Below are 27736 nucleotides of genomic sequence, written 5' to 3'. Positions count from 1 at the left end.
TGTGGACTTCAAAGCCCAGAATTCCTCAGCCAGGCACACTGGCTGAGGAATTCTGGGAGTTGAAGTCCACAAGTCATAAAAGGGCCAAGTTTGAAGACCTCTGCTTTAGTGGGAAAGGAGTGCACTCTGCATATGCTCGGGAGCAGTGCTTTTTACGTGTTCCAGGAACAAGACACAGACCACTACCCGGCTCCTCACCTTCCCGCTTCTCCTCCCCCCTTCCGCCCCCCCCCCCCCCCGTTAGCCTACCGGCGACACAAAAGCTGCCGGGGAACTGAGTAACTGGTGTGGGCGGAGCCAAAGTCGGTGGGGCGGAGCGATTGGGTGGAGTTGTGGCGCTGTCTAGCGCGGTCCGCTTGGCTGGTGCAGACCAAGCTCGGCTCCGTCGTTCGCTTGCTGTCGCCGCCGCCGCTATCCGGGCAGCCTCTACCTCCCGAAGGGACTCGGGAGCGATGGGCCCGGCGCTGCTGCTCGCGCTGCTTTCGAGCCTCGGAGCCGCCAAGGTAGGAGATGCGAACACAAACTCGGTGATTGAATCCAACACGCAGGCTTGGCCGTGTGAACGCGACTGCGTTAGGTGATGCATAGCTGGGGCTCTGAGAACAAGGGAGCCAAAGCTAAAAGAGGGGAAATTGGTTACACGTCCTGGAGCCCATCCTTTAGTGGTAGGCTAATGAGAGGATTTCTCTCTTTTGTTTCCCTCCATTGCGGGGCTAGTAGTTGTCCCTAGTTTCTGGCTTGGCTTCCTTACTTGAGTCATCTGTCAGCCTCTTTGTGGCGCATCTGTATTCCTGCTTCTCTAATAATGCTTCTGCCCAGATTGCCAGGATTTGATCTGGGGGATTCTGAGGGATCAACGGTAGCAAAATAAAGTGGAGAAATGCTTGACGGTCTATAAACCACCGAGTCCCCAATTCAGAGCACGGCTCGCCAGAAGTCTCAACCAAGGGACACTTCCGCAGTGTGGTGGGTGACTGAAGGAGAAGTCCTGATTTTTCAGAGGAAGCAGGGATTATGGAAGACCAAGTGGCAGTCTCCTCACAGAGTGAAGATTTCTCTTAATGCTTCTATTCGAGCAATTTCAAACTGCAAAGGACATCTGGCTGCACTTCTGTGTGTATGAGGATGTGTGTGCGTGCATGGACATTTGTCGTAGGGAAGTATAAAATACTGTGATTCATGCATGCCTGTTTTTCATCCACCTACCCAGAGAAGTCAGTGCTGTGCACACTGTTGTGCAAGTGATTCACACATGTGCCTACGGGAAGCAGCTGTGTATGTTTCACAGGGCTGCTGAATGTGGGGGTTCTTGTGGGTGGGAGGATAACCAAGGTTTGCAAATTGTCTCTATGGCTGTGCCAGGATTGGAACTATTTTGGAGGGGGGGGGTTGCAAAAGAACAGCGCAAAAGCACTATATATGTGCAAGTGAGTGCAAAAAGGGTGAGCATTTATTTATGTATTTGATCAACAAGTGACTCTTACTGGACGTTAATGGGTGCAGTATGTGAATACGTCCGACTTTTATAGAAGGGGCGTGACAGGGGGCTATTGTGTCCTGAAGACCAGTGGGTGGGTATGTTTCTCTGCTAAGGGTAGGGTGTCCAGGTGTGTTCACAGAAAGGTGCCTATTGTTTTAAAAGAAAGTGCAGCATGGAATACATATGTCTGATGGAGGAGCAAAAGACATGTTCCGAGATGCCGTCATGGATGCTTTATGTAAGCACCAAGTCCTTTGCCACCATCCCTGCTTCCGGCGTCATTACTGATTCATCAACGCCTGGGGGACTAGGGCGGCTGCTGAGCAGTAGCAAAACATCAGCTTGATGCATGGCGGGCTAACCAGTAACCTGAAAGATCAGGACCACATTTGATTTAACCATGCAATTCTTTGATGCATTTATTTATCCAAGATTTCCTAATTCTCCTCCTGCCGGTGTGTGTGTGACTAATCCTGCAGGAGGACTGCAGAGTCTGGCATCTTCACAGATTTCTATATATTCTCTGCAGAGGTGCCTGCCTGTCGTTTTTTTTTTTGGAAAAGAACTTCCCCATTCTCCCAGATGTTCTCTGCCCTGACTTTTATTTCTCTTCATTGTGCTGAGGTTGTGCTGTGCTGAGGTTCAGGTTAATTTTTCTAACTTTATAAATTTATAGCTATTTACAAATAGCTAAACAGAGCAGGACCTTTCTTTTGTTTTCAAAGGTCTGGAGGGTTTGTTATAACTTTGGAAGAATCTAATCAGATTTACTCTACAGAAAACTGGGCCACGGAATATAGAGACCAAGATTTATTTTTCTTATTTTAATTCCATTTATATCCCGCCCTTCTCCGAAGACTCAGGGCGGCTTACAAACTTAGCAGTAGCCTTCATTCTATGTATATGCCTGCTTATTAGGGCTTTCACACACACCCCAAGCGGCATTATTACAAAGTCAGCTTAATTGCCCCCAACAATCTGGGTCCTCATTTTACCTACCTCGGAAGGATGGAAGGCTGAGTCAACCAAGATGATAGGGATGATGAATGGTAATTACAATAATCAGATGCTGAGAGGAGAGACTGATGTTCATAGATCATATTGCTATAGTTTGAGTGAATCAGGCTATGTGTATATAGTTTACATTTGTTTGTGGGCATGTGTTTGTGTGTGTGTGTGGAGAGAACAAATGGTTAATAAGATCTCTCTCTCTCTCTCTCTCTCTCTCTCTCTCTCTCTCTCTCTCTCTCTCTCTCATATTATATTTGTATTTCTTTTAAGTCTTGATAACCTCCATAGAACTTCAATTATAGGGTTGTTTAAATATTGTATAATAAATAGTCAATACACCTCAGTCAGAGAGAGTCAGTCTTCATCACAATGACCAATTAAAAATGATTAGTAAAAATTAGCTTTTGCCATAGAAACACTTAGCATTATTTTCAGTGGCACAAATAAAAACTCTGACACCTATTGTTTCTCCTCAGTGCTTTGGCATTTGAGAGAGAAACTAAAGCATTGAAAAAGAGCTTTTTCTTTTTCTTTTGTATTTCTGTGACTGTATATTACTACATACAGTCATTTCTGTGCTTATATGTCACTACAAATATTAGAATAAGTCAACTAATATCTGTTATGTATGAGGAGGAAAAATGTGATTGGATTTTTTCCTCCTAGGATCTTGAGGTGTCTGTATATCAATGTTTCTATCCATCTATGCATCCATCCTTCTAGTTATTTATTTAAAATTAAATAAACGCGGTTCCATTTTCCAGTGATTAGTTGCAGTCCTGCTGCTGGGGCCAACAGTTAGCTCTCATCTAACCGACTTCAAGAGAAGAAAATAAGAATGGACACTGGTGCCATTCTGAGCTCCCTGGGGAAGGATAGAATTAAAATACATGTCTATATATAACAAAGATTAAAAAAAAATACTGATTTATTTCAACGAGCAAGTTAAATGCTCTTGTCTGGTGAAATCAATGAGATTTAAAAGTACATTCCTAAGATCAGATAGAAGCTTTCCTTTATTTTTCATCAAACTACCTGTGTGTGTTGAGCTACTTATAGTTTGATGGGGGGGTGGTTTCCTGTTGTTTTGTGTTGATATGTAGTGAATCCATTGCCAAAGCCCCAGCTCTGAGTCCACAGCAGGAATGATCTAATTATCTCCCTCCCCGCCTGGCCCCAGGGTCTGACTGCTGTCTGTCTATATTTATTCACTTCCTGTCAATCATCTTCCCTGTTTCTTGCAGCCTCTGCCCACCACAGGCAGCTCCCATGGAGGGATGAATCACAACCTGTCAGGGGGGGTCCGGCGAGTGCGCCGTGAGCTTCAGGGGGCACCATATGAGGCTGTTGAGACCGCCTTGGCCAATGAAGTGTATTACCCAGAACTGGTTCAGCTGGCTGCCCTGGAAAGGGCCTTGTCGACTCCGGGTGGCCAGCTACAAGAAGATCACTTTGCCCAAACCTTGGAACGAGCGTTGGCTTCTTCCGGGAACCAGCTGGCTGATGAGCGAATGGCCCAGGCCCTTGAAAGAGCGGTGTCCCCACCTAGCAACCAGTTCCAGCCAGACAAGCACCTGGCACGTGCTTTGCAGCGCCTCCTTCAGGATGGGCATCGCCGGGATCAGGAATCTGTCTACCTGGCAAATCTGCTGAGGCTGTGGGATGAAGCCAAGGGGGCAACCTTGTACCCTGAGTACGATGAGACTGGCTTGGCAGGTGGCTCCTCTCCACCCAGAGCACTGCCGAATCGTTATTGGGCCCCCGAAGGAGGTTTTGAACCCCAAGAAGAGCTGGGCGCCGAGGAGGAAGCTGCTGGAGAGGTGGACCCCGAAATGCTGAGGTAGCCAGAGATGAAAAATCAGGGTTTGCTTTGAATAAAGATTTAACTCTCAAGGTTCAGAATGCCGCCACTGAGCTATATAGAAGGTAGAGTGGGGATATGCCTCTGAGCCTGTGTAGATTGGCATCAATTCATTTTCCACTGCTGAGTAAAATCAGGCCACTCTCTTACCTTTATTGAATCGATTTTTTTTAAAACAACAACAACAACAACAAAATGGTTGTTTGATAGCCTTTCAGGGAGTAGTTCACAAAAGCAGCATAAATAACACGAAAGAGGAATTTTTCCAGATTTGCAGCTCCTCCTCCTGCACTGAGAACCATCCATTCTCTGGAATAAATGTTTAAGAGAGGTGAGTTGCTGTAGAGGGAAGAAAGGAGTCCTATTGTAATTCTTCTCCCACCTCCATTCTTAGAAAATTTTCCCGAATCATGATGATGATGATGATGATGATCATCATCATCATGATAATAATCATTTCATCAGGAGAAAGATACTTTGGACCAACAGGATTGATTTACTTATTAAACATTTATACAGCCGCCCAACGCATACACAGTGACTCCAGGCAGCGTACCACATTATAAAATTATACCCATTCAATTACGATTGCATTCAGGTTTATTATTTTTTGCTTAGATCTGTGACTTTTTGCTTTTGATGAGTAAATCTCCGCTCTGGGTTCAGCAAAAGGCCCTGTGAGAGAGCTTCTAAGGCAATGGAATGGCAAGCCACTTTTTTGTGGGAGCAGGTCCAATACAACTGGACTTCTTGTGCTTTTTGGAACCCCCCAAGTTGGAATAGACTTCTTTCTTCATACGGCCATGAAAAGTGTAACCATCTCTCCGGAGAAAAGTCAGGCTTGGATAGTAGGTTCATGGGTCAAACTGAAGGTGGGAACTGCAGGGAGCAGCCCCTCAATTTCGGCTCACAACAAAGGTATCGCTGAATTACTGGCTGGTTTGTACCTTTGCCCACATGGAAACATTTCCTCTCCATTATTAAGCTCCGGCTACATTGTAGACAATCACACTGTACTAATGGAGAGATGTCTCTTCACTGATGCCACCAGTGTGACTTGGAGAAGGGAAGGCTTGGTGCTCCGCAATCCCATGTTCAGTTCTCTATCTGAATGTATCAGTCTAATGGGGAAAGGATCCACGTTCCCAATCCTCAGTGCACATATAGATTTTCCTGGATTCTGTTCTTGGGAAGGGAAGATTTATGTCTGCTTTTATATTGGGAACGTAAAATGTCAGTTCTTGGAAGGCAGGTGGGAAGGAGGTGAGAAACCTTCTAATGTGCTTGGCTCAAATGAGGTGTGAACGTGGGCTGTTGCGATGTGTAAGCCATGGTTTGAGAGCATGGCAGAAGCCCAGCCATCCTAGCCATTTTAATAAAAGACATGTTTGATAGATTATAGCTTAGTATACAGCGTGAGCTGGCCAAGTCTGCAAAACAACTCCTGTGTCTGTTTCCTGCAGAAGATTCTTGCAGATTAAAATGCCTCCAGGGGTGGGTTGCTAAGCCCCCAATTCTACCTTTCTCTGTTCTTTTCAGGTATCTGATTGGCAGGATCCTATCAGGAGCAAGCAACATGCCTTCGCAGCGCCTCCCACTGACTCCCAGACGCCTGCGTCGTGCCATCTTTGATGGAGGGGACCTACCTGAACCCCCCAATCTTCTGCGGGTCAAGCGTCTTGGCGGGGAGAGTGGAGACGAGCTGCAGCGAGTCAAGCGGACAGAGGGAGAAGGGGTGGGTGGGAGACGGAGTATGAGTGGGGGCACCCAGAGGCTTCGGTATCTCTCTGAATAATGAGAATTGGTTTCTGTGAAAACAAAAACTGGGGAGCAACCTCACTGATGAGTTCCCCCCCCTTTGAATGTCAATGGACTGTGAGTGACACCTCGTGTTCTTTCCTGCCTCTGTCCTACCTGTGACCCCAAAATACTGGGAAAGAAGGGGGGATAACCTTGGACTGGGATCCCCAAATCCCAATTATGTTCTATAAAGTGTATGCAGGGGAGGGGCGCTTTTCTCTTCACTGACTTTCTCAGTGCCCTGATGGAAAGCTCTTTTCAGCTAAGGAGATGGTTTTTCACTGATGGTTAGTTCCTACCTCCCTCCAAAGCCAGAGCTAGGTATCGCCAGCCTCATTCTTCTCACACCTTGGCTTTTTTTTTTTAATGTGGCTTAAACAAATTTCCAACCCACCCACCCACCCCCCAAAAACCTCCAACTGCCTTAATATTTCTCCTTCATTGATGCTGCCTCTCACCCCTACTTCCCTGTATCCACCTGCTTGTTTCTGTCTGGTTTGTAAGACCCCTTGTGTTCGACCCTCGTTGGCCTACATAAACACCAACGCTGCCCTTGCTGATTTGTTGCCATGTTCAGTCATGCTTGTGGCCAGAGTTTTAATGTTGATGAATTACTGAATAAAAAGTCCCACCAGGTATTTTATTGTAGCAGTGGCCTTCTTCGTGTTGTCCTGTGGAAAATTTTGGGGAAACCTTGGATGTGGCCCTCAGAACTCCAGAATTTGCCATGGAATTCTAATTTATAGAATGATGATGGCATGCATGTTTAGTTAATTAACCTTCAAATGTTTTAGTTTCAGCTGTGCCTATATCTTGGAGTGTGGACCCCACCTTTATACTCAAAAGGTCAAGGGCAATTAAGTTTGAAAGAAGTTGGGCATCCAGGACTTGGTGCAGATAGACCATTATCCTTAGCTCCACTCTGGGGCCCTGTCTCCATCAGTATTAGAAATAAGCTGATAGAACCGGACAGTAAATCTAATCAAATTATAAACCTAAAAGATACTTCAATACTTTAGATTTCCCAGACACTCCTGTTTATTGGGCTCTTCAGTGAAGAAAACTCACAAAAAAAACAAAACAAAAATCCTTACACTGGGATTTGATGCTAAATCTAGGAAGGCTTAGAGCAGGGGTGTCAAACTGCTGGCTCACAGGCCAGTTGCATCATGCAGAGGCTGTGCCTACCCCAGCTCTGGCAATGCAAAAAAAGTCTTGAAACGTCACGTGATGTGGTGAGTTTGACACCCCTGGCCTAGAGGGTACTATTAGAAGAAAGAGGTTGGTGCTGAATGAACAGTCTATCTATGGGCTTTCAAAAGTCAAGAACCTTCAAAAAATGGTAACCATGTCAAGCTATATTGGTTTTCTACTAATAGATACTTGCCTTAAACAAGAGGTGATGATCAATCCAGAGCCTCTTGAGAGTCACAGAGTGAATTGGGTGGCCATATACATAAAGACAACTTTGTTCTCTTCCAGATGTTATATTGAATGAGTTCAGTACAACTTGAACATCACAGAGTCTTTTCCTGGAAGGGTGTACCTTCTCCCCAATTCTTTTCATGTCATAGAGGATTCTGACAACAAACAATTTCAACTAGGTCTTTTTTCATTTTCAACTGTAATTTTTCATCTGCTATAGGCCTTGGCGTGTATGGCCGTCTGGATAAATCTGGAACACTCTGTCCTTTGTTTCATTTTGAAGAGGGTGGGGGAAATTGGGGATTATTTTAAATACTAAAGTTGAAACCTGCTAAGGACTACTGTCATTTCCTGCTGAACATCTCTTGGAAATCACCTTACTGTAAATATATTACTTGCTGCCAGATTTTAACTGGGTGACATTTTTGACATGCAAAAATCTAGAATTAGGAAGCTATATATTGCCTGTGGGCCTTTTGTTGTCCAGCCCTGAATGAGAGAAAAAGGTTTTACAAGCAATTTCAATTAACCATGAAAGATACTAATAAGACACCATAATATTATCATTTTCTAAAATTTATTGCAACGGGTACAGCAAAACTGTGACATATCCTCCTCTGAAGAATGTTTTCTGGTTGGAATTAATCCGGAGTCAGCGCTGAAGTCACACCTAAGCACGTGCCACAAACAAAAAAGGAACAAGTTATAACATACTTTCTAAAACCTGTGATGCCCAAGTCCACTTCTCTACCCACTCCACTAAAAACCCAGTTTAAAAGACTTATAAACCCTAAAAAGGTTGCATTGTGAGGAAGGAAGATACTTTACAAAATGATGGGCAATCACCCAGTCAGATAAAAGTACTTCATTCATTTCCTGAAGTGTGTTTTCAGAAAGTAATGGGATTAAAAAAAAAGGCCTGATATTTTGTCCTTTCCCTTGGTTGTTTCATGTATGCGTATGCGCACATGCATACACATGCTTCACAATGCATGTACATTGAAGAGGAAAGGAAATATGGAAAAGCTGGGAGTTTCACCGTTGTCTTTTCCAACATCGTTTCTGAATTTATAGGCAGCCCTCTCCAGCTGAGGGCCCTCCAGATGCACTGGCTTTAACTGCCATCATGCTTGAGCGATAATTAACCTTGCAGTCAAAGGAGTTTTGCTGGCTCTTTGAAGCTTTACACACCAATCAGTCATGTGAGCTTCCCACAGCAGGGCTTGTGAACAGAGAGCACTCTGCAAACTTGAGGGATGCTAACATCATGTTCTCTAACCTTAATAAATCTTTTTTGGCAGACACAGCAGCAACGTTTTAAACTGGAACAAAATGGTGCCTTTTTAATTTCCTATAATTGTCCTGACCTGTCAGTCTGTAGTAAAATCAAAGATTAAAAGCCAGCAATTGGGTGTTTGTGTCTATGTGAATTTCTCAACTGTTTATCATTCAAATGAGCTCTAAATGTGCATATATGTTTCAGTAAGCCTCACTAACCTGAGATCAGTTTTGAGATATACCTAGGATTATCATATCTGGGCTGCAGAAGATCAAAGAGATTCTTCATTTCTATCAAATAATCGTCTGGATTTTTTTTTCAGCCCAGCTTTATTAGCCCTAACATATCTCACAAATCAAGGCTAGTACAAACCCACACTGAATAAATTAGTCTGGGCTTCCTGTTGGCGCCAAAAGGGAGGCAGGTGAGAGAAATACCTTGGCATTTGCCCAAACCATTTAGTCACAAGAATAGGATATTTTCATATCTCTTCCAAAGATTAGCATAAACTGAAGAAGACCCAGCTTTGCAGCTCCCAGTATTTTAGGGAGTCTCTGCACATAATTTGAGAACAAAGCAGGGTTGTTGTTGGTGTTGTTGTTGTCGTTATGCATGTGTAAGGGGATATTTGTAAGATGCAAGAAAGAATGTGCTTTATTCATGTCATGGTCAGAATACCGGTGGCAGGACAGTCTCAATCCCAATTGCATTGGGGTGTCTCATTGCCTGTAACTAAGCAACAGCTCACATGGCTGTCAGCCCTGCCTCTCAGGCAGCTAGCTTTGCCGAAGCATCCATTGCCTCCATTTATTACCAAGACAGAAAGGGCCCAAGATGTGCCCATGCTTACCTCTCCCCTCTCGGGGTGGTGTGTAGCCTGCAGGCAACAGAGCATCCTGCCTGTTTCCCAGCACGAAAGCGAGGGTGGCCAGAACCAACGCGTCAGCGATGCCCAGCAAGGCGAGAGTAAAGGCCCAGTGGATCGAGCAGGTACCCAGGGTGTAGCTCCTGGCCTGGGGACCACACAGAGCCCTCACCTCTGGCGCTCCCCAGCCATCTGGGAAGACCAGGCAGCCAAGAGCCTGACAAGTCGCTGCGAGAAAGAGAGAGAGATGGGCAAAGAGGAAAGGTGTGTGTGTGTGTGTGTGTGTGTGAGAGAGAGAGAGAGAGAGAGAGAGAGAGAGAGAATATTAACAGAATCCATATAGACACATGCTGTAGAATACAAACTCACTGACTTTTCCCAGTCTTGATATCCTTCTCCCTGTGACTCGCTTCATACGACATGCTTAACCGGATCAAGAAAAGAAGGAATGCTTTATGCAAACATGAAAATGCAATCAGCTCTGCAGCTGGAGAAGGTTGGTTTCCGCTTAAGGGATCCCCAGGTTTGTTTTGGGTTGAACTGCCCCTCCCCCAATCAACCATGGAGATGAAAAAGGACAAAGGAGCTTCCACTGGGATTTCTAACCTCTTCCTGCTTCTGCATTGAACCCAGAAGTGAGAGTTTGGCATAATTCCTGAAATCTGGATTTTTATTTCTGAAAGAGACCTCCCTGCTGTACATTCCACATTTATCTTGGATTTATATTTGAAATGAAATAGAAAAGCCCAATTTTGCTTATACAGGCAGTGAGGGAATATGCTTTAACACTGTTCCTGCTTGGTGTGCACAAGCCCCTCAAACTTGCTCTGGGCCTCATAGGGAGTTGTTACCAACAGTTTGGAAAACCTGGTTTACAGAGTTGCCAAAGGCACTACTTGCACGCCCCTGTGAGCTCTGAGGTACCTTTTCCAGTCTGAATTTGAATTAGTGCATGGCCTTATCGACATAGAACTCGTATCTTCTCTCCCAAGGTTGTATTGGTAAGGTAACAAAAGGTAACAAAAAAAGGTAACAAGTGCTCTTAGAATGATCATCAGGAATTTTTGGTTCACAGAGAAAATTCAAGAAAATTGGCTTCAACCTGTGGAAGTTTCCATCCCAGCATTTCCAGCTTAAAATGGTCCATTGGAGATGCTTTCTAAAGGACCCACCATTCTGAAGCCAGTGGGGAGAGATAAGAACTGGTTGCTTTTCAGTTTGATCAGTCTCGACATGTTTGGGCATTTCAGAATACAGAATAACAAGAGTTGGAAGAGACCTTGGAGGTCCTCCAGTCTGACCCCTTGCTCAAGCAGGGAACCATATACCAAATGGTTCAATCTCTTCTTATAAATGGTTCAATCTCTTCTTATAAACAAATGGTTCAATCTCTTCTTATAAACCTCCAGTGTTGGAGCACCCACAACTTCTGGAAGTTGTGGGTGCTCCAACACTGGAGGTTTTTAAGAAGAGATTGATGGTATCAACATCCGTGGCACTATCCTCCTGCTAGTTAATAACTGACAACTGTCTGTCAAGAACTTATCCTACCCTGCCCTAATTGAAAGGAATGAGAGCTGCAGAAGAGCTCTCCGTTCACCCAGGACTCCCGAGCTCATAATTCAACTTCCCAAGTTAGCGTTTATTTCTAAACCCAGCCAGTAGCCTTTATCGCCACGGAGAACGCTTGAAAAGAGATGGGCAGCGACCGCCAACACCTGAAAACACAACCGCCCCATCCCCAACCCTGCATTTCTCCCCCCACATCCTTCTATACCATTGCAAAAACAAATCAGGGCACACTGCGCAAAAAAGTAAACACAACACACACAAATAAAACGTACATTTGCGCAACTCACGCCAGTTTCCAGAGTTTGGCTTGTTTAGCGTGGCGTCTGGTTTAACCTGGATGCAGAACTAACTTTTGCTTCCCACTGTGCCCTACCCATGGATGGCATCCCACTTTCTCTGTCTTTTGATAACTCCAAAGCCTGGTCACTGGAACCACCTTCATTCTTAAAGCTGCTGTTGCTGATCAGACCAGAAGCATGAGTTTTGCCACTTAAGATCCTCTAAGGCAGGGGTGTCAAACTCAATTTCATTGAGGGCCGCATCAGCATTGCGGTTGCCCTCAGGGGGCTGGGTGGGTGTGGCCAGGGTGGGCGTGGCCTACTGGGTGGGCGTGGCTAGAGTACGTATAGCCTACTGGGTGGGCGTGGCCAGCTCTACATCGTTCACATCAAGGGTGCCTATGGGGGCCTGGGCAGGAGTGGGACAGATCTGAGGGTCTCTGGAAGAAGGAGGGTCTCTGGGGCAGGGCCAAGGCAGTGGAGGCCGTTCCCTCACTGTTTCCAGGATTGCTTCATGGGCCACATGAAACCACTTCACGGGCCGGATCTGGCCCCCGGGCCTTATGTTTGACATGTCTGCTCTAAGGTGAATGGCCAGGTTTGCAGTCTAGCTTGATGGAGATAGGATCCCTCGTAGTGAAGGACATGCAGGCTCACTCAGATGTAAAAGAACAATTTTCTCTCGTTGCAGCAAGTGAAGAATAATCGGCATACTCGGGGACCCTCTTGGAAGGGAAACCTAACCTCTGCTTCTGAACATTTCCATTTATTTTGAATGAAGCCTGCATGTTCTTGTCTGGATTTGACTGCTCCTATCCCCAACAAGAAGAGACTAAACTTTGTGGTTTGCCTTACAAATTCAATTTTTAAGTTTACAGCATGGCTTGTGTGAGACCCGAGCTTCAGCAGCATCTCTTTTTGCAGATTCTTTCCCTATCCCACTCCCATCCCTCCCCCTTCTGAGTTTGTCTTTTCAAAAATGACGGCCCAACCTGGATTCTCTTACCTGCTGAAAGCTGCTGCCAGGCACACACCTTGTAGACGGTCCCAGCACTGCAGACCCAGAAAAGACCCAAGGAGGCCACACTGCCCATCACCAACACCAGGGCCATCAGGACAAAGACGGCAGCTGCTTTGAAAGATGGGATGGGGGTTAGAGTGACCAGCGATCCCTCACACTGGAGGACCCCATCCTGCTCCGTGCAGACTTGGTAGAGGCCGAAGGAGCCCACAGCGCTCACGCTGGGGTCAGAGAGGGCCCCGGAGATTGGCAGCTGATAGGTGAGGGGTGCTGTCTGCACCCATGCTGGCTGGATAAGCACCACCACCTCCAAGATGCCAAAGCAGAGGCTACAGCCAGCCCAGAGAGCACCCACTGCCCTGGCATTGCGCACAAAATCCGTCTGATAGAGGGCTGCTGCTTCTCGGGCTGCCAACATGGTCCACGTCTCCTTTGAGGGACCTGCTGTAAGCGTCCTTCTGCAAGAAGTGCTTTCCTTTCTCTTTCTCCTAGGAGCCAAATCCTACCGGAGCGTTCACACCTGAAGTCAGTTGATGCATCCCTTCTCTGGCAACTCTCCTTTCCTTTGCTCAGCTCCTCCTCCTTTGGGGGGAAAAACTCTCCATACCTCTGCTCCAGCAGCTCCACTTCTCCACCGAGTTGTCGTGTTCTCCACCCCTGGAATCTGGCAGCAGAATCCCACCGTCCCTCGTAGGGATCTCCCCGGGGTGAGGATTGCTAAGCTCTTTTCTTCTGCAGTCTCGGCATTCCTCCGCTGATGTTGATGGAGGAAGTGTGTGTGTATGTGGGGGGGGGGGGGAAGCAGTGCTACATTGCCTCCAAGATTGGCTTCCTTATTTTGCTGGGTGCTGCGAGAGGTGGGGGGGGAGGGAATTGATTTCTTTCCTTTGCCAAGCTCATCCATCATTCCCTACACTGCTTCTTACTTCTCCTGCCTGGGAGACAGAAGCAGCCACTTGGCCAAACTGCCCACTGGGCTTGCCCCTTCCTCTTCCCCCCCCCCGTCTTTCTGAGCAAGAGCCACTAGGGAGGAGTAGGACTGGATTCGGAGCATCTGCTGCCCGATTCATCTCCCACACAAGAGGATGGATGCAGAGGTTGACCAGTTCTCCACTGCTAAATTGTGCTCTGGCTTTGATAGACCTAGGAGAGGAGACGAAGGAAGGAAGGAGACTTCGGCGGGGGTAGAAAGAAGGTCCCCTTCCTCATTTTCGCACCAGGCGTGCAAATGCCAGGGATGGGATTAGCACTTCCAGAAGGAAGCAGCAAGCACCTTTAAATCAAATAGGCAAGTGCTTAGATACTGATACAGTCCATTAACACCCAGAACTGCTGTACGCCAGTTTGCTGAAGCAGCGATTACCCCTGCCTGGACTATACCACTTCACAAGTTCCCAGCTTGTGTGATACGTCACACACAGGGGGAATAAGGGAGACGGGTTGCAGATCAGCCATCTGCTGCTCTGCTCTGCTCTGCCAAGAGCATTCAGCCAAGCTTTCTGCCACCTCCGCTGATATATAGGCGTATATGTCAACATGGACTTAACCACTGTAGCGAGAACTAGGCCCTAAAAGATTAGGTGCTAATTCTACCTTGCCATTTTTTTTCTGCCAGAAATTCAGGGGTAATGAAGTAGGCAGCATCTTTCTGTTTCTTTCGTTTGCAACGTAGAGATGGTATGGTAATTCTTAAATACTTTAGAGCAGGGGTAGGCAACCTCGGCTCTTTTATGACTCGTGGACTTCAACTCCCAGAATTCCTGAGGTCAGCAGGAATTCTGGGAGTTGAAGTCCATGAGTCATAAAAGAGCCGAGGTTGCCTACCCCTGCTTTAGAGGATTTTTGAATGCATTATTGAGAAATGCTTGGAATGCTTAAAGCTCCCTATACAATGAATTTGAAATCTACTCCCTCAAGTGAACGTTAAGTGTCAATGGAACAGGAGCGATAAGCAAGGCGCCTGAGAAATATACACGCTGAGGGAAAACTCAAGGCTTGCTGAATTAAAGAAAATGATCATTATTATGGGAGCAAAGCTTTCCCTCCAAACAAATCAATAAGGACCATGGCTGCTTGCGGGCCCAGTCTACAAGTGCCATATTGCTCAGCCCGCCAGCATCTGAGATACTTTTATTATACTGTGTTTCCTCAAGAAAACAGGAATTCGACAAACTATGGCAACTGAGAAGAGTGGAGAGAAGAACACGGGGATCAGGAGGCAAGGAAACATTGAGAAGGATTGAAAAAGAAAAGTAAATGCTTTTGTTAACATTAGTTGGATGGGATCAGACCAAAACAGGAGATTCAGGAATGAAAATGTACGCAGACCATTGGGAAGAAAATGTGTAGAGATTGTGGTGGGATGAGGGAATTAAAAACAAGCGAGAGAGAAAAGCTATCTGCGAAGAGAAAAATGTTCAGAGACGTGATTGTACAGTATATAAAAGTGAGCAGCCTGTGGCCTTCAGACAAAAATGCCACCCCTAAATTACATGGAATCCACCCAGTTTTTCCACTGGCCAGTTATCTTTTATCTCTGTCCCCGCCCCAATTATCCTTGCAATCTATTGGTTGTCTGCTGCCATTAGCAGAAGGTAGATCCTCAGCAGACTGCATCAGCCGGCAGAAAAACAGATGACGGCTAATGCTTATCCATTCATGCCTATCAGAAAACGCTGGGGCAGGCTGCCAAGCAAATCATAGGGGACAGATGATTAGCAACGTAATTTTTTTGTCTTGTCTCATAAACAAATAGATTAAACAGATCCAATGAATTACCTAGGCCACAAAGAAAGGGAACGAGGGAAAGGGACCGATGCTTCCCGAATGCTCGATGGATCCGTCATGTGGCCGCTGTTGTTTTTCTTAGCATTTGTCCCACAAAGTTGCAAAGCCTCCCAGCTTTTGCACCGTGCTCTCCCGGTTCTTACAGCAAAGCTATCAGTGCATGATGTGACAAAGGAGTTTTGTTTATCAGCCAACTTGATCAACAGTTTGATATGGATCAGAGCTGAGGGGGTAACTGCCCCAAAAATCAGCCAGGTGGTTTCTGTGCCTAAGAACCTGGATTTCCTACTCTTAATTCAGTACTGTGACCAATATACCCCCAGACTCTCCTTATTGGGCCTACAGTATCTTTTTGAAATGCATACCTGTTACAGGAAATTGTGAGGAAGTAGGTACTGGCAGAAAGTGAGGACAGTATAAACTCAACACAGCAACCGCAAGCTGAGCTGAATCCTGGAATGAGGACACATCGGTCCCACCCTGAAAAGCTTAACACTGCACCTCTCTCTCCTCCAAGACCCCTCTAAATACAGATCCATCCCTAAATACACCCACATATACAACTGCAGGCAGAGATGCACTTTATTTGAATTAGAAAGAGTACAAATCGAGCAGAGAAGTATACAAATGTGTTTTTCTTTTAAGTGAAGGCTACAATCCAACTAAACGTTCTCCAAGTTTCAATATCAACCCTGTAATACCCATAACCCCTCACCCAAACCACCAGGGCCGGCCCTGGAAAATGATGCACCCTCATGTGGAAGTTGATGCTCTTCTTTCAAACAGACAGTGACCCCTTCCCGCTCATCTTTTTTCTTGCCACCCTCCCCCATTAACTTTTTTCAACAAATACCCTTTTTCTCCATCAGCTTTCGGAGCAGGAAGCAAACTGGTCCTCTCTAGAGGCTTTGGACATGGTGTTCAACCCAACTGACATAATCAATTAAGGACAATGGAAGCTATAAACCAAAACACCCGAACGCCACCACACTGGCTGCTCTTGTTTAAACGCTAGGTGTGTTGGCCAATTCCCGAAAGAATTTTTTTCCCCCTCCTGATCACCATTTAGCTTGACAGAAGAGATGCCGGAAGGCTTTCCTCTTGTACCCCTAAGCCACCCCACCCTCACAGCCCGTCCATCTTGGAGGAAGTGGCCAGGGAATCCATTCCAATCTTTTCCCAGTCAATTGCCAAAGGCGGGAGCTCATCCCTAAGGAAGGCCACCCTACCCCTTCTAACTTAATAAGACAACGACACCAAGTTATTTCCACTAAAGCTAGCAAAGGCCAATTCTCACATTCTCTTTTTCAACAGGCCATTATCTTGTTTACATGCACATAAATGCAGGGGTTGCCACGGTGGTTCAGATAATACCATTCTAGAAGTGTCATGACTCATCATAACCGTTGGTTTGGCTGTTGTGGCTCAGGTTAACCTGCTTCGTGTGGAAATGGAGACTTCCCTTTCTCTCTTTTACCCATACAGGCATATACACTGTGTGAACCTGGTCTTAAAATTGCAACGCAGATCCTTAACAAAGGCAAACCAACATCTGGGCTGGTCACTCATCACTTCCTACGCTAACCTCAAAAGAAATTGTCTCTCATTCACTCCAATCTCTTGCCGATTATTTTAAAATCAACATAGGCTTTTCCCAACAGAGCAAGAAATCACTGCAACATGGAGGAGATGATGATTTAGAGGAATATACAGTAATATAGAGAGGAAGTGCAGTCTTGCACAATCAGACACTGGAAAAGTGAGTCCCTTGTCCCTTTAGTAAAAAAAAAAAGAATTGGCACGGTATTTCTTCAGCATTGAAGAAAGCAAAGTGCTTCTGACTGGAAGCAAAGATATCCTTAGTGCGCTAACATTTGATTATTCCTCTTCATGGATTGGACCAGAAGAGGACATTCTGTCTTAGTGGAAGCAGTGAGGGTGCTGGTGGTTGATTTATGGCTGCTGGTGGTATTGCAATTGATGATTGCTGGCTATTTTTGGAACAAAGAGCCCTTTAAGCCTCGGATTCACTTCAGTGAGGTCAAATGATGGTTGATTGTGCAGCATTCAAACTTAGGACTTCCCTCTGGACAAAGTCACCTTAGGAAGGTAGGTGCATGTCCACTCCAAACTTTGTCCTGTGAGCCTGGCACTTGGCTTCAAGAAGGACCTGAAGAAAAAGAAACTCTGAGCATCAGTACTTGGATTTGGCCCTCCACCCCGTGTTTTTCTCTTTAGTGAGACTAATGTAACAGCCTTATGGTTGGTAAAGGTGAGAGACAGAGTTATGTATTGGTGACATTTCCGAAAACTCATTCTAGCCTCACTCTCTACTCAACCTCGCTCCATACATTAACCAAGGGCAGAGGTCCCCAACCTTTTGGGCACCAAGGGACCGGTTCCATGGAAAGAGGTGGTTACGTGGACCGGAGGGTGCCTGGTTTTGTGAGCTGCCTGCATCTCGCAGATGGGGCTTTGCTTGTTTGTGCGGCCTGGTTGCTGGCATGCTGCGCCTCGGTACTGGTCCACGGACTGGGGGTTGGGGACCCCTGACCTAGGGGACAACTGCAAGCAATTCAGAAATATTGCTTTCCATTTTTTCCTTTCTCCCCAACACAGTGTATAGAAGGAACTTTCCCCTTGAATTACAGTATCCAGAGAAATGTATTCTTTCCTTCCACAGCAGACATTTTTCCCCAAATTCTGACTCTTGCACTGTGATAAATAAAATCCTTTGTACGTTCCATATTGCATGGCCCTTAGCACTTTGAATTTGTTGGCATGAAGTTTTACTCAGCTGTTCAGTTTGTCCTCGTTCTTCTATCAACATTATTGTGCATTTTACCCCAAATAACAAATGACACCAGTACTAGTGAAAGGAAATCCATTCCACACCAGCCATTTGCTTAATGTTCTTTCTTACAAGAAGATAAGCTGCTTTGCTGCTTGTATAAAAGGGGGTGGGGGGCAATGCCTCTCTCCTAAGAGTAAGGTCTCCTATAGACATTCGTGGATATTTATTTGTCTATTAACTCTACACCCAGCCTTTCATTTAAGGCAATACACATAATTATTTCCCTCCTCTTATATGACCACGGGTGAATTTCTGTGACTGAGAGTGAACTAGTTGCCCTACTTGTGGTCTAAGTCCAATGTCCTTAAAATGATTATCAATCTAAAAAGCAATCTAAAGGCTTCCCTAATCAAGCATTCTGCTGATGTGCTGGCCTGGGATGGTGGGACTTATAGGCCAACAGATCCCAAAAGCACAAAACTGGAAGGAAACTGAAAATTCTATGCCATATGTGGTTGGGCTATACCTGCCAAACATCCAAGATATACTGACTAAAACTCTGCCTCTCAAAACACTAAGAAGGTTTTCCTAAAGGTATTCCTCCCTCCTTCCTCAACGTGAAGCTCCAGATCTATTGGATAACAACTAGTTGAATGTCCGGCGTTGCAATCCAAACTCTTCTGGAGCACACCAGAGTTGAAAAGGTTCCCCTAAATCATGCTCCGTAATTACTTCCTATGCTTCCCACGTGCAATAAAATATGATAAACTCGGTATAACTGACAGTCTTGATGGCCAACGAAAGAAGAAAATGTTGCATTTCTCTCATATTTTATTTAATTTCATTTATATCCCGCCCTTCTCCGAAGACTCAGGGCGGCTTACAAGCTTAGCAGTAGCCTTCATTCTATGTATATGCCTGCTTATTAGGGCTTTCACACACACCCCAAGCGGCATTATTACAAAGTCAGCTTAATTGCCCCCAACAATCTGGGTCCTCATTTTACCTACCTCGGAAGGATGGAAGGCTGAGTCAACCTTGAGCCTGGTGGGACGCGAACCTGCACTAATTGCAGGCAGCTGGTGTTACTTAAGGAGGCATTAGCCCACTGCTCCACCAAGGCTCTTGGTGCAGTTCAATATTAAATTTGGGGGGGGGGAGGAGGAGGAGGAGTTACTACTCACTGGGTGATGGATATAGGCTTGGCACTCATAGCACCAAGCAGAGAGATCTGCAAAGCTAAGTACCAGTGGATGCCCAGATTCTTTATTGTGATCCAGCATATGTTGATTAATGTAGCGTCCACAACAGACCTGAAACGAATAGAGTATTTCAGGAGGGCAGGGTGAAACATTAAAAGCACAGATCTAGGATGTCATGATCTCTACCCACAGATGCCTTATTGGGGAGCTGGGCCGCATATAAATTTAATAAATAAAATAATAATATAATAAAATAAAATAAATAATAAAATAAATAATAAAATAATCTCAGCTCTTCAGTTTCCTTGAAGGCATGATGCTCCCCACACAGCAAATGGAGAATATTACAGAAGAGAAAGTAATGGAGGAGAACAAACACAGCCGTTGAGTCTTTCGTTGAAGCCAGTCAACTGAAAGACGATGGAGGCAGGTCAATGAAATCCCTAAAAGAGCTCCTGGCCAAGACCACGTGGAAGTACTTCTCCTTGCCTGCCACAGAGACAATGAGCCCCCAGAGCAAGAACTCAAAACTAGCAACTCCAGAAGAAAATATTATTGGAATACAAAGAGCCGCCTTAAAGCATGAGCAATCTGTGCACAGTCAGTTCTTTTTTTTACTCCACAGAGCTCTCAAAGTTGGTATGAGTTTCTGCCAATTTGGATGGGAAACTAAAGAAAAGAGGTCTCGTATGCCATCAGACTTAGCCCTAAGTATGGAAAACTGAACATTCCCTGACAAAATAGAGAATGGCCTGAAAAGGCAGCTCCCTTTGATGATATTATTGCGTTGCTGCTCCATCAGCTATAATACTCTGTGTAGCAGAGACCGCAAATTGGTGGAGGATAAGCCCCTGTCCACCAAAAAAATCACCCACCCTAAGCTATTAGGTACACTTCCTTCAAGAACAGGGAGAGTCATTATTGGCTCTAGCTCTATCAAAACCTAACCCCTTCTAGCCGCTAACCCCGAAGCTGCAACTCCAGGACTGGTATCCTTACCTTATAGCACACCAGACAAACCCAGTTCTCCATCTCGCTACCACATTCTGTACAAGGCTCCAACACGTTCAAGCCCGCAGGAGGCACAGGCAGCACTGAGCTGAGGTGGGGGCACCAGGGTAAGGGAGTCACGGCATAAAAGAGCCCCTGGAAAGAAACAGCAGAAGAATCCCTCTATCCTGACACCCTTCTAAGGCTTGACTTTCTCTCTTCCAAGTTAGGCTCTCTTCCCTTCCTCTCCCCTCCCACTTCTGAAACTTTTGCTAAACGCAGAAATTCCCTGTTGTGCATCTTCAGCTCTCCGGGTTGTTAAATAATCCCCAGGCACTTCTATCACCCTCCTCCCTTGTCTCGCTGCTTTTCATTCAGAATCTGATTGGATTTGATAGGACTTGCATGTGCCATTGAAGGACCACTTCTTTTATTAAGGTAAAAGGTAAAGGTTCCCCCGCACGTGCGTGCTAGTCGTTTCCGACTCCAGGGGCCGGTGCTCGTCTCCGTTTCAAAGCCGAAGAGCCAGCGCTTGTCCGAGGACATCTCCGTGGTCCATGTGGCCGACATGACTAGACGCCAAAGGCGCACGGAACGCTGTTACCTTCCCACCGTATTACCTCTGTGTTAATTCTGAAGTCAGGCTTTAAGTAGATTTAATTCTAGAACTAGCAGCGTAGGTTCTCTGTCCTCTTTAACAACTTGCACATCACAGGAACATTCCTGAAATCTTTGCTGATGTACGTATGGAGTTATATCCCACCCATGTAAAATCACTTTCACTCTTATGTAGACTCCTCCGACTCTAGCCGAAAGACTCGTGTAAGCACTCAAGGCTTTTCCAAGGAGACTGGAAGCCAAACGTGCCGTTCACTCTTCCTCGGGCCACTGACATGCTGTTGCAGCTCTGTCAAACGCAGCTTTCTCCAGACTCAAAAGATATCTAACCCTGATCTCTTCCCAACAATCTCCTCCCTTCCCAATACTCACGCTGTCCGCCCCATCTTCCCCAAGCTGCTCGTCAAAGGAAGAACAGCCTCCCGCTGCTTCATCCAACAGGACAAGCTCAATGTTGACTCGGCGGTGATGCTGCAAGCCGGCCTGGATGAAGGTAAGAGGCAAGAAGAGAGGGTGATTTGAGATGACACGAGGTGATAATTTTTCCGAAGTCCTTGAAATGTAGTTATTTTATAGCAGAGATGCAGCTTCTCTGTCTACTGTTCTCGTGAACAGGGCCTGTCTTGCTGAAGGCAACAGGAGTCGGGGAAAATGAGGCCTAACTCACTCCTCTCCGATCTCTTTCCAGCCTTGACAGTTTAAATCTTTCAACTGGGCTCACCAGTTTTTACCATCTGAATTTTGAAATGAGCTGCCTTTGGTTAAAGACTATCATCTAAATCAGCTTCAGTTCCTTTAAATGGGAACTATGACTTCCATTGTCCCATACGGCAGAGGTCCCCAACCTTTTGGACACCAGGGACTGGTTGCGTGGAGAGGGGATTTTCTGCAGACCAGAGGATGGGGCGTGGTTTTGTGTGCTGCCTGCATCCCATGGATGGGGCTTTGCTTGTATGTGCGGACCGGTTGCCGCGGCCCAGTACCGGTCCACAGACCGGGGGTTCGGGACCCCTGCCGTACAGCACCACCAAAAAATGTGGGCTGTTACCGTAGGTGTAATAGGGATTGTAGTCTCACACAGCCATTCCCCAACCTTTCTGGCTCCGTGGATCGGCTGCAGCGGTGGCAGTGGGGGGAGGGGGTGGGAGGGGATAGTTTTTGCGTGTACAACCTAGCTCCTGCGAATGTGCAAATGAAGCTTCGCACGCTCGCCCGCCGCTTGCAGACCAGGGGTTGGGGACCCTGGTCTAACACATGCAAAGAGCTTGCTAACAGACGGAGACTCTCAAGTGTACGCTTCTTAAAATCAGATGTTACTTTCTTTTCAATTAAGAGAATCACTGACACGGAACCAAGTTAGACAACTAGGGAAAAACAGAAACAAGAGTTTCCTATGCAGGGAGTTGTGGGGGGTGGGGGGGGAGAGAAACAGGAAGAAATCACAGATGCAGAGTAGTTTGGCTTATTCTTCTCGGTCCATTCGGTTAACTGTGAGCTCTTCCGACAATGAGGGTAAGCATTCCCAGCGCTGACTATCTTTCTCTTTTAATACGAAGCAATATTAAAGACGATTGGCTTATTCCTAAATCAATTCTCGGCACGATCAGTGGAGAGAGGCCAGGAAGCCTGAGCTGGGACACACATGGACTGAATGCACAAGCCCTCAATGGCTTTGCAAGAGTCGTACCTTCGCGAAGATGTGAGACAAGCTGATGTGAGAAATATTCCCTAAAAGAGAAAAGCAGCCTGGTAAACCCATGATCTATAAAGGAAAAAGCGGCGGTACTCACTTCTTTGTCAGGAGCCATTACGTCAGCAGAGGAGCCCTCTGCCGAGACGCCTTCCTTTGGTGCGTCCTCTGTGGGCTCCGCTTCCTCAGGGGATCCACCAACTTTGGGTTGAGTTTCTTCGCCCACCGGACTAGAATCAGGAGAGAGAGAACTCGAAGCCGTCTCGCCCTCTTCCATGAGATTGTCTTCTAGCTGGAGGGAGCCCAGGCCCACCACGGCATCACTTAGAGCTTCCACCGACTGAGCTACAGGGCTTTGGAGCAACTCCTGAGGGGCTTGATCAGGAATTTCATGTGGAATGGGAGCTTCCTTCCCAGTCCGAGTCCTGGGCTTCTCCCACAGGGTAGCAGGCACTGGGGAGGAAAATAAGCCACCTTTCAGATGCTTAGTTAAAATGACGGGAATGGAAAAGCTGGGAAGGTGAATCCACAGAGTTACTAAACGGACGGGCACTCAAGACCGACGCCAACCTCCCTTTAAAAGATAAAGGTTCCCCCGCACATGCGTGCTAGTCGTTTCCGACTCTAGGGGCCGGTGCTCATCTCCGTTTCAAAGCCGAAGGACATTGTCTGAGGACGTCTCCGTGGTCATGTGGCCGGCATGACTAGACGCCAAAGGCGCACGGAACGCTGTTACCTTCCCACCGCAGTGGTCCCTATTTTTCTACTTGCATTTTTACGTGCTTTCGAACTGCTAGGTTGGCAGAAGCTGGGACGAGTAACAGGCGCTCACTCTGCTATGCGACACTCGGGATTCGACCTGCCAAACTGCTGACCTTCTGATTGACAAGCTCAGCGTACCTAACCCACTGAGCCACCGCATCACTCCAACCTCCCTTTAGGGGCTGTTATTTGCACACATATTCCCCTGCTTCTATTCCCCTGACTTCACCTTATTCCTCTTGTCTAAATTCTTACATCAGGTCTCTTCCATTCCCTCCCCAGCCTTCTTTGCCCTGTTCTGCTGCAGTTCATCCCCGTGACAGGATTATGCAGGGAAGAGTGTTTTGCGACATCAGCAGGAATTCAACCAATCTCTATCATTCTTCTCCTGCACTGTAGAGTTGCTAGGCGCCCACAAACATCACACTGAAAGGCCTTGATGCTATGGGCTGTGAATATCAATTGTATTGTTTTGTTTTTTTAAAAAATGTAACATTTTATTATAGAATAAAATACAAAAATACAAAAGCAGATAGTAGGACACAGTGGGGAGGGAAAAGGGGAGGAAAAGTGAGGCGGAGAAGGGAAAAAAAAAGAAAGAAAAGGCATTGACTGCCGACTTCCTCTGTTGCAGTGGAATGAAGCATTAACATCGAACCTCGACTTGAATCAGTGTGAAAGGCCTTGATGCTATGGCTGTGAATATCAAATGTATTTTAACGCAGGGGTCCCCAATCCCGGGCCATGGACATGTACCGGCCTGTGGCCTGTTAGGAACCATATACTGGAGGTGAGCGGCAGGCAGGTGGGCCAGCAAGCCAACGTCACCTGTATTTGCAGCCACTCCTCAGTGCTAGCATCACCACCTCTAGCTACATCTCAGATCATCAGGCATTACTTCTTGTAGAAGCGTGAAGCTTACTGTAAATTGTGCAGGTGAGGGATCTAGGTTGTGCGCTCCTCCCCTCCCCTCCACCCCATCCCCACCCCCCAGGTCTGTGGAAAAATTTTCTTCCACAAAACAGATCCCAGGTGCCAAAAAGGGCTGGGGACTGCTGTTTTAATGGATCCCCCACTTTTACCGCTTCTTGGAGTTTAGGCTCCTTGCAGGCTTCTCCAAGGTCAGACGTGCCCTTGGGTTAGTAACCCCACTGGACTGAGCTGAAAGCAACTAATATATACTGTACGTAATGTAGTCCAACTCTCTATTCACTATAGCAAACATCTGACCTTCCAGCCTCCCTATGAAAATTAACTTCTGTGGCCTCTTGTCCTCAGAAATTCATTCTTTTTGCTTTCTCTCTGAACACTATTTACGTGATCTTCACCTTGGTGAGCCTTAAAAGGAGAAAGGCTGGCCTCCAATCCTTTTACCTTCCTCTCCAGCAAAGAGACAAGCCCGGAGATGTAAAAAACAACAACAAGCTCTTCTGGTAAGAAGACACACGCCTTGCAAATCACACAACTGCCCCTTCCTTTTGGCAGAATCTGAGTTTGTTCTTTCCCCTGCTAAATTGCCTCCAAAACTCCCTTCTTCTGGTTTGCTCTGCCCCGTCTACGAATAAGCTCCTAGCTAAGAAATTACTCCACCCTCTAGCCCAGACATGTGAAACACAAGGCTCGGGAGCCGGAGCCGGCCCGCAAAGTGGTTTCATGTGGCTCGCGAAGCCATCCTGGAAACAGTGAGGGAACGGCCCCCACTGCCTTGGCCCTGGCCCAGAGACCCTCCTTCTGCCAGAGACCCTCAGATCTGTCCCACTCCTGCCCAGGCCCACGCAAGCACCCTTCATGCGAACGATGTAGAGCTGGCCACGCCCACCCAGTAGGCCATACGTACTCTAGCCACGCCCACCCAGTAGGCCATGCCCACCCAGTAGGCCACGCCCACCCAGCCCCTTGAGGGCAACCGCAATGCTGATGCGGCCCTCAATGAAATTGAGTTTGACACCCCTGCTCTAGCCGGTCACTTGATCGGGAAGTCTGCTATAGCTGTAAGCTTCCATACCTCTTATTTAGACTGTGTGTGGAAAACAAGGAAGCACACAACCTCTCAGCCAGAAAACTACACAAACCCCACACAGTCAGCCTTGCTCTATAATACACAGGTCAAAAACTCCCATGCTCTTGTTGCCTTATGCTGACTGCCTGTGGTTCATCCTGCACAAGACTATGGCACATTCCCATTTTACAAGCGCCCCAAATGCATGATTCAATAGTATTATTTTTTTATTTTTAATTCCATTTATATCCTGCCCTTCTCCGAAGACTCAGGGCAGCTTAGCCCCTTGTGAAATAGAAGTGGGGGCAAACTGTGAGAAATACTGATACTACAGCTTCCAGGTAACAATTAGTGCAGGTTCGAGTCCCACCAGGCTCAAGGTTGACTCAGCCTTCCATCCTTCCGAGGTAGGTAAAATGAGGACCCAGATTGTTGGGGGCAATAAGCTGACTTTGTAATAATGCCGCTTGGGGGGGGGGCGTGAAAGCCCTAATAAGCAGGCATATACATAGAATTAAGGCTATTGCTAAGCACCTTGGTTTGTGCTTCTTAGATTGTAAGCCGCCCTGAGTCTTCGGAGAAGGGCGGGATATAAATGGGATTAAAAATAAAAAAGTAAAAAAAAATAGCAGATTTTGTTTTGGTCAGCAGCCACTAGGTTGCAGCAGTTGTTATGAAGAGCATCAGTCCAGACAGAACAGGGATACTTTAGATAGAACAGAATTATTCACCTTCCAGTCGGAGGCTTGCCCAATATTTGCGGTGCACAGCAGCCACACGGGCCAAGGACTGCAGGGCACTCAGATGGGGGGGCTTTAGGCGTCCGAGTGGGGGTGGAGGATCCCCCAGGAGGCTGCGTGTGCACATAGTCATGGACTCTGAGATAGATTCTAGGTTGTAGCCACCCTGAAGGAGAGAAAAACAAACAAAACACCATTACTCTGACATTAAAGTAACTGGTACCAGCCTATGTGCAGACTGGCACGCAAGAACAGAGCTGCTATTGTAAAAAAAAATCTTCATTGTAATCTAAAATAGAAACAGCAGGTTTCTAGTCCTCAAGTCTATGCTTCCAGACAGCAAAGGCAACTCAGCCTCTCCAGGGAACATAAGCTACCAATCACACTTGGGGGCTCCAACTTAACACCAAGTATTTGCCTACTGGTGAAGGATGGAAGATTATGGCTGCTGTACGCACAAGAAAGAGAGGGAACGAGGAAAGGAAAAAAGAATGGCAATTAACCTAGGGCTTCAGCACTCACAATTCACCTACAGGTAAACCACCTCTTCAGCAATTGTTCAAAGTTACAAGAGCACTGAGTGAGGGGGACTTACGATCCTCACCACTCTAGCTATCGCAATGTGCCCCCGTCATAGGACGGTCATTTGTAACCTTCCCTGCCAGCTTCTGACCGGGGAATCCAGCAGAAGGTTGCAAATGGCAATCAACAAACAGCAGGATGCTGCAACTGCATGAGATTTGCCTAACAATGGCCACTGGGACTGCCAGAACTACCATCGCAAGCTGGGGCAGTCACGTGATGTCACGCCTTCTGACCATGTCACTTAGCAATGGAGGTTCCTTGTCCCGATTACTGTTACTATACCTATTACTGCGGGGTGGATGACCTCTGTAAGACAGATTGGCAACTCTGAGAATGTGCTGTGGGCCTTCTCATAAAAAGAGTTGCAACTGTGCTGGCCATTATGGCCAGACTTTACGCTCCAATTGAACAGATGACAAGCTTGTGGGGATGCAGCTTCTGGAGCTTTCCAGGATCGTCTGTCCCACTTTAATCTTTGTCGTCTCAGCAGGTCCCCTCCTTCCAAATAAAGCGCCGAGTGACAGCCACTGTGCTTTTTCCTTGATCAGAAGCTTCTGGAGCCCACATGGAGCCCAAAGGCATTCTTGTAAACAGTGCTGACATAAAAAAGCTTGTTGGCTTCTGCTTCCTTTAAAATGACAGTGAATGAAAACGTTAATGTCAGGGCTGGGCGGCAGCATTAGGGCTGATGGGTAACGTTCAGCACATTTCTCCCCTTCTTCGCAACAAAATTGTTTTGAAATGCTGCATTTGAACTATTCCTCATAGGAACGGAAATGTCTCTCCCCGCGCAACTGTGCGGCAGCTATAGTAGCCCTTTTCTTGCTTTAAAATGGAGAACATCAACAACAGCAAAAAGGAGTGGAGAAGAATAAAAAGGTAAAGGTAAAGGTTCCCCCGCACACGCGTGCTAGTCTTTTCCGACTCTAGGGGCCGGTGCTCATCTCCGTTTCAAAGCCGAAGAGCCAGCGTTTGTC

General features: G+C 46.6%; 3 protein-coding genes across 5 annotated transcripts in view; 1 reads left to right on the top strand and 2 right to left on the bottom strand.

Moving 5' to 3' along the window:
• Positions 1–332: 332 nt before the first annotated feature.
• Positions 333–6790, top strand: PCSK1N (proprotein convertase subtilisin/kexin type 1 inhibitor). The gene is made up of 3 exons (XM_083351659.1): positions 333–503; positions 3736–4331; positions 5892–6790. Exons 1-3 carry the CDS (start codon positions 453–455, stop codon positions 6145–6147), a joined length of 903 nt encoding a protein of 300 aa, XP_083207785.1. The 5' UTR covers positions 333–452; the 3' UTR covers positions 6148–6790.
• A 1344-nt stretch (positions 6791–8134) lies between these two features.
• LOC310633504 (LHFPL tetraspan subfamily member 5 protein-like) lies at positions 8135–13229 on the bottom strand. The gene is made up of 3 exons (XM_083351220.1): positions 12578–13229; positions 9707–9949; positions 8135–8247 (listed from the first exon to the last, which is right to left on the bottom strand). Exons 1-3 carry the CDS (start codon positions 13008–13010, stop codon positions 8219–8221), a joined length of 705 nt encoding a protein of 234 aa, XP_083207346.1. The 5' UTR covers positions 13011–13229; the 3' UTR covers positions 8135–8218.
• A 2724-nt stretch (positions 13230–15953) lies between these two features.
• Positions 15954–27736, bottom strand: part of HDAC6 (histone deacetylase 6) — a 42680-nt gene continuing 30897 nt past the window's right edge. For all 3 annotated transcript variants that reach the window (XM_083356210.1, XM_083356211.1, XM_083356209.1), the window contains 6 exons: positions 26166–26340; positions 22774–23126; positions 21356–21466; positions 20375–20521; positions 19358–19486; positions 15954–17549 (listed from right to left, as the gene is read on the bottom strand). In XM_083356210.1, the coding sequence (XP_083212336.1) occupies positions 17481–17549; positions 19358–19486; positions 20375–20521; positions 21356–21466; positions 22774–23126; positions 26166–26340 (984 nt within the window). In that variant the 3' untranslated portion in view covers positions 15954–17480. The remainder of the gene's footprint in view (positions 17550–19357; positions 19487–20374; positions 20522–21355; positions 21467–22773; positions 23127–26165; positions 26341–27736) is intronic.

The sequence above is a fragment of the Vipera ursinii genome (genome assembly GCF_947247035.1).
Source record: "Vipera ursinii genome assembly, chromosome: 2".
Taxonomy (NCBI): Eukaryota; Metazoa; Chordata; class Lepidosauria; order Squamata; family Viperidae; genus Vipera; species Vipera ursinii.
The sequence above is the reverse complement of the archived record's forward strand: the minus strand, read 5'-3'. Positions and strand labels throughout refer to the sequence as shown.

Bases quoted from the DNA above. Each gene is read 5' to 3' on its own strand.
- PCSK1N (XM_083351659.1), top strand. From the start codon at position 453: ATGGGCCCGGCGCTGCTGCTCGCGCTGCTTTCGAGCCTCGGAGCCGCC. The intron at 504-3,735 runs GTAGGAGATGCG...TGTTTCTTGCAG, and splicing joins CGAGCCTCGGAGCCGCCAAG to CCTCTGCCCACCACAGGCAG. The intron at 4,332-5,891 runs GTAGCCAGAGAT...TGTTCTTTTCAG, and splicing joins GTGGACCCCGAAATGCTGAG to GTATCTGATTGGCAGGATCC.
- LOC310633504 (XM_083351220.1), bottom strand. From the start codon at position 13,010: ATGTTGGCAGCCCGAGAAGCAGCAGCCCTCTATCAGACGGATTTTGTG. The intron at 9,950-12,577 runs GTAAGAGAATCC...TCTTTCTCGCAG, and splicing joins CTGGCAGCAGCTTTCAGCAG to CGACTTGTCAGGCTCTTGGC. The intron at 8,248-9,706 runs GTAAGCATGGGC...GCACGTGCTTAG, and splicing joins ACCACCCCGAGAGGGGAGAG to GTGTGACTTCAGCGCTGACT.